The sequence below is a fragment of the Elaeis guineensis genome, chromosome 4 (assembly GCF_000442705.2).
Source record: "Elaeis guineensis isolate ETL-2024a chromosome 4, EG11, whole genome shotgun sequence".
Lineage (NCBI taxonomy): Eukaryota > Viridiplantae > Streptophyta > Magnoliopsida > Arecales > Arecaceae > Elaeis > Elaeis guineensis.
This window is the reverse complement of record NC_025996.2, coordinates 135,579,279-135,584,565: the sequence shown is the minus strand read 5'-3', so window position 1 is coordinate 135,584,565 and position 5,287 is coordinate 135,579,279. Positions and strand designations below refer to the sequence as shown.

At 41.2% G+C, this 5,287-nt stretch overlaps 2 protein-coding genes across 2 annotated transcripts; one reads left to right on the top strand and one right to left on the bottom strand.

The window, feature by feature from the left end:
- Positions 1 to 617: 617 nt before the first annotated feature.
- LOC105042565 (uncharacterized) lies at positions 618 to 1,527 on the bottom strand. Its single transcript, XM_010919847.3, has one exon. It carries the CDS (start codon positions 1,490 to 1,492, stop codon positions 1,091 to 1,093), a length of 402 nt encoding a protein of 133 aa, XP_010918149.1. The 5' UTR covers positions 1,493 to 1,527; the 3' UTR covers positions 618 to 1,090.
- A 1,936-nt stretch (positions 1,528 to 3,463) lies between these two features.
- LOC105042567 (thioredoxin-like protein CDSP32, chloroplastic) lies at positions 3,464 to 4,622 on the top strand. Its single transcript, XM_010919848.4, has one exon. The coding sequence runs from the start codon at positions 3,516 to 3,518 to the stop codon at positions 4,407 to 4,409; it is 894 nt and encodes a 297-aa protein (XP_010918150.1). The 5' UTR covers positions 3,464 to 3,515; the 3' UTR covers positions 4,410 to 4,622.
- The last annotated feature ends 665 nt before the right edge of the window (positions 4,623 to 5,287 follow it).

Sequence of the window (5,287 nt, the reverse complement as noted above, 5' to 3'; positions counted from 1 at the left end):
ATCTATTAGGAAATATAGGACCTTTGGGTGTTGATTCATTAGCAAACAGAGGATTTGGAGATTCATTGAAAATAGAGGATCTTTAAGCGTTGATTCACCAGAAAACAAAGATCGATAGGTCCACAATAGGTCGAGGTCTTCAAAGCTTCTAGTCATAGCAATGATGGCCACAATGGAGGTAGAAGGGGTGGCAACGGTAAATTAGGTGATCCGTGGCTCTGATACTAGGTTAAAATTTTTGAAGAAGAAAAGAAAAATAAGAGAGAGAGAGAGAGAGAGAGAGAGGACTTTATATTTTTGTTGCATCACATCCTATACATCTCTGGGGTTATACATACTAATGTACAAAATTCATACAAAAAAAATAATATCAACTAATATAGGATCATGCTAACAAAAAAAAAAAAAAAACTACAAATTGATAGAAGTAGATCGTGCTAACAAAAGAAAAATAATATAGACCGATATAAAATCAGACCAACAAAAAAAAATATTATGGACTAATACAGGTTGTTACATGATCCTTAAAATTATGTTGACAAAAATAAATGAAGAAGATGTTGTTTTTTGATGATAAGGGAGGCAAAAATGAAAATGCCACCTGGCCTTCATATGAAATGAAGGAGAACCAAATTACACCGGGATGAGCTGCTAACAAGCCGGTAAGAGAGAATTGGGAGTTACTTACGGCACTGAACAGAGGCATACAAGCGGCTAATTTAGATCTAAAACAACAGAGAAAAAGGTTTGAAAAAACAAAACACCAGCATCAAGCTATACCGATCCATAAACCATAAACCTATCATCTTTTTCACAATTGCAGAAGAAGATCCATATCAAATCCTTGCACTTTCATTCTAAATAGCCGAAAGGTTCTCCACGTTGAGTGCTACATCTCTAAACTTTCCTTCAACCAAGAAAAAAAAAAAACGAAGTGCAAAATAAACAAACCGTGGTACATCTGATCATTAAGGTCATCAGAACCCAAGGAAACAAAGATATTAGCTGGAGCTCTACAGATATACATCATTAAGCCCTGTTAGGGCCAACCTCAAAGTAAGCAGTATATTGTCAATCGTCATACATATCCTTAATTTTCCTCAGGGATGCTCTGAAGCGCAGGCCTCCAGCCACTCCCATTACAACCTTTCCCGGCCTCAGCTTTCTTCATATGCCGTCTCCTAAGCACATGCAGCAACTGCTCCATGCTCGGCGGGGCTGCCAACTGATGAAGGCCGGCATTGCTCCATCCTCGGCCTGTCGACGCAACCATCTGCCTCAGCTGCTCTTTGGTCACCACAATCTTCACCGTCACCACGCCATTCTCATCGTCGCGGCCGACGACCTTGCCGCCATGCGCCTCCTCGATGCCTTCCGCATTCCTGAGGCTCCTCATGATCCTAAGATTGGGACACCTCGTTAAGACTCGGCCATCTCTCTTCATTGGTGAATTGTCTTCTTTTACCAAGTTTCGCTCCATCTCCATCTGCATCTCTTGTTTAAACTTTTAAGCAAGCAATGAACCACACATTGTGACCATGGCTTATATAACGAACGAGCCAGCTCATATCTAACTGGTGAAGGAAAGCTGGTCGAAATCCTTGTATGAAATGAATCTAGGAATAAATTTAAAGAAAAAAAATCAGAGTTTGGTTGTCATAAAATAGTTTATGATTGTGTTAGATGATAGAGGATGGGCCAGACCTCACATGCTTGCTTGAGATTGATTGGAGGTTTACGCGTTCTATGCGTATGTTCTTTTTGCTTAGATGTCTTCATTAGTTATTGTCATTCAAGTTGGGGCTACTGACAGACTGGATAACATAAATCCATACAGAAAACGACATGCGTGCATGATAACAGCATCATCATTGAACTTATTGGAGATGTGGGGCTTACTAGGGTTTAAGTTGTGAGGAAGGGCATGGTTTGCATCACCCATTCTGTTTCCCAAACACCATGTCATAAACCTAATGGAGGGAATAACTACTTTATGATCAGTTGATCAATGAAAAATCGTGATCCGATCACCATCGAGACTCAGCTTCAAGTATTGTGTTTCATCAAAAACACTTCAGCTTGACGCTCTGATTTTCGACCATCCTAGTAGAGTAATGGCATGCATAAGCAAATTCATGTTGAAAAATGATCAAATAGTGTGTAAAAACAAAAATAAAGCACAACATCAAATTAATATGAAGTAATCAAAGAAAAAAATATCAAAAAAATAATTCACAGGAAAATTATGTTAAATATCTACTACTAATTGTATGACCATAAATATAAACATAAAATGATTATCAGAAGGATAATTATGGAAACTCAAGTTTGTTGGCTCTATGGGTTGTAAATTTTATCATTCACTCTGAAATAAGTGATCCTATTATAGATCAAACAAGAAATACTCCCAATCTGGAGACGACAGAGTTCTAAAATAGATGATTCAAGCGATTGAAGTGATGCATTTTGGCTGTTGCCACCCCCATCTAAGGTGACCTAGACTAGCCTTGGTATGTAAAGGAGCTCTTTTCTAGCTAGCCAAAAGTCACGCAACGCTAGAATTAGGTTAAGCAACGCATAATGAAAGCGGAACGGCAGTCATAAGACCATGCGTCACGCATGCAGTTTCCCAGTGGCTACTGGCTCCATTAGTCATGGTGAGAAGCCGTGCGTGCTCCTAAAATATTTGGTTGAGTTAAGAATAGGATAAATTAAACCTCATACGACAGGAGTGTGGTGTGGTGGGGCGAGAGGTCGTTCATTCGTTCACTACCACCGACTCATCACGTGGGACGCCAACGCGCCGAGGTAACGCGTCCGCCTGTTGGTTCATGCTGACTCGATCACAAAAGTAAATGGTCCGTTCCACCTTTAACAAACCACCCAAACGCTGACACTTCAAAAGGCAACTACCCAAACCCTTCAGTATCCACATCTCAATCCATTCATGACTCTAGAAATCGCTCAGGATCTATTTGGATAATTGAATCTAAAATTTTATAAAATTTATGATCTAATCATAAAAATAATATATTATAAATAGATCAGATCATTTGTTTACAAGTACTCAGAATCATTTTTTGAATGAACGGATTTGAATCCCATGGAGAGAAAAAAAAAATCTCAGTAGATCATTTTTTTTTTCTCCATGGGATCTGAACCAGTTCACTCAAAAATAATCTTAAATATTTATATATATTAAATTTGACCTACTTATAATCTTATAAAATTTTGAGTCTAACTACCTGAATAAGTCTTTAATGGGCTTTGAGTTTACAAACCACTTAATGGGCCAAAAAAAGGCTGGAACGTGCTCCAAAACCGAAAAGAAGGCAAAAAAAAAAAAAAAAAACCAAAAAATCTATCCATAAAAATCTATGGAATCTCAAACACCAACCACAAACTCTTGAGGAGCAGAAAAAGCTCATGAACTTGAACCTCCAATTCCACTATTATAATCTTCAACTCCCCTCATCTTCCTCTCCTCCAAAAACCACCTCAAAGCCTTCACTCCCATGGCTTCCATATCCACCTTCTTATCTAAAATCCCATCCTCCCTCCCCTCCTCCTCCAAAAAAGATCCATCCCCCTTCTCCTCCACCTCCCTCTTCATCTCCACCAAGAAAAGACCTCCACCGCCTCTCCGGCCATTCCATCTCTCCCCTCGCGCCACTGCCGCCAAAAGCGGCACCTGGAAACCCTCCGCCGGCAGCGACGAGCGAGTCCACCAGGTCCACAGCATCGCCGAATTCGACGCCGCCCTCCGGTCCGCCAAGAGCAAGCTGGTGGTCGTCGAGTACGCCGCCAGCCACAGCCCCAACAGCCGCCGCATCTACCCTTGCATGGTGGAGCTCAGCCGCATGTGCGACGACGTCGACTTCCTCTTCGTCATGGGCGACGAGTCCGACGACACCCGCGAGCTCTGCCGGCGGGAAGGCATCGACAGGGTCCCCCACTTCAGCTTCTACAAAGGAATGGAGAAGGTCCACGAGGAGGAGGGCATCGGCCCGGACCAGCTGGTCGGCGACGTGCTCTACTACGGCGACAGCCACGCCGGCGTGGTGCAGCTCCATTGCCGGGAGGACGTCGAGGCGCTGATCGACGAGCACCGGGGGCCCGAGGGGAAGCTGCTGGTGCTCGACGTCGGGCTGAAGCACTGCGGGCCCTGCGTGAAGGTCTACCCGACGGTGATCAAGCTTTCGAGGTCGATGGCGGACGCCGTGGTGTTCGCCAGGATGAACGGCGACGAGAACGAGAGCTGCATGGAGTTCTTGAAGGATATGGACGTGGTGGAGGTGCCCACCTTCTTGTTTCTGAGGGATGGGAAGGTATGTGGGAGGTACGTTGGGTCAGGCAAGGGGGAGCTCATAGGGGAGATCCTTAGATACCAAGGGGTAAGGATTACTTAAGAAATTTTTTTGGGGAACTAAAACTGTTAGAAGATATTCTTCTCCACTGATTTCATACATAAAAGATCTATAAAATGGTTGTATGATTGAGAGAAAAGCAGGTTTGAGTATGGAATCTATATTTTAGAAAGTTTTCATGATGTATATCTGGTCATGGAGGATTCTATGATCCATTGATCCATTGGAATTGGGAGGTCAAAAGATCTTTTGTCATATGCTCTGTTTCAGCAAGAAATTGTGTCCCAGAAGTTAAATCTCGACCGTTCTAAACTTTTGAAATCTTCCAGCCGGTTAAATGTTTGCCGGAAAAAATAGCCGGTCAAATTGGACAAAAATTACCCACACCTAGCTCTTTTATCTTCTTGCCAGGGCAATATTCGTTTCAACGATGACACCATGTTAAACTTGCAGCAAGTCAATCAAAAATTACAACTACTGCCATAGATTATATCTACTGCAACGATTATTTATAACTACTATGGTAGGTCAGACTTACAGCAATGGTTACTATAACCACAATCGTAAGTAAAAACTTTGTCATTCCATAACTTGATCTAAAGGTTGGATTTCAGCAATTTTTTTTTTGATTTCATATAATTTTTTGAGATCTACGTGGCTGCAATGATAATTTTATGAAAAAACATCATTTTACCCATCAAATTAAAATTTTAAAAAAATTTAGTCGATACTTATAAATAATTTTGGATGATTATGTGACCCTATAATAGTAAAATTAAATTTCAAGTATATTTTTATATTTCATTATCTAAACAATTATCGTTAGAGTATCTTTATAAAATATCTCCTTGATCCGATAGCCCTAGCTTTGTCGATCATTAAAATTCGATTTCGATGGTCACAAATAACTGTACGATGAT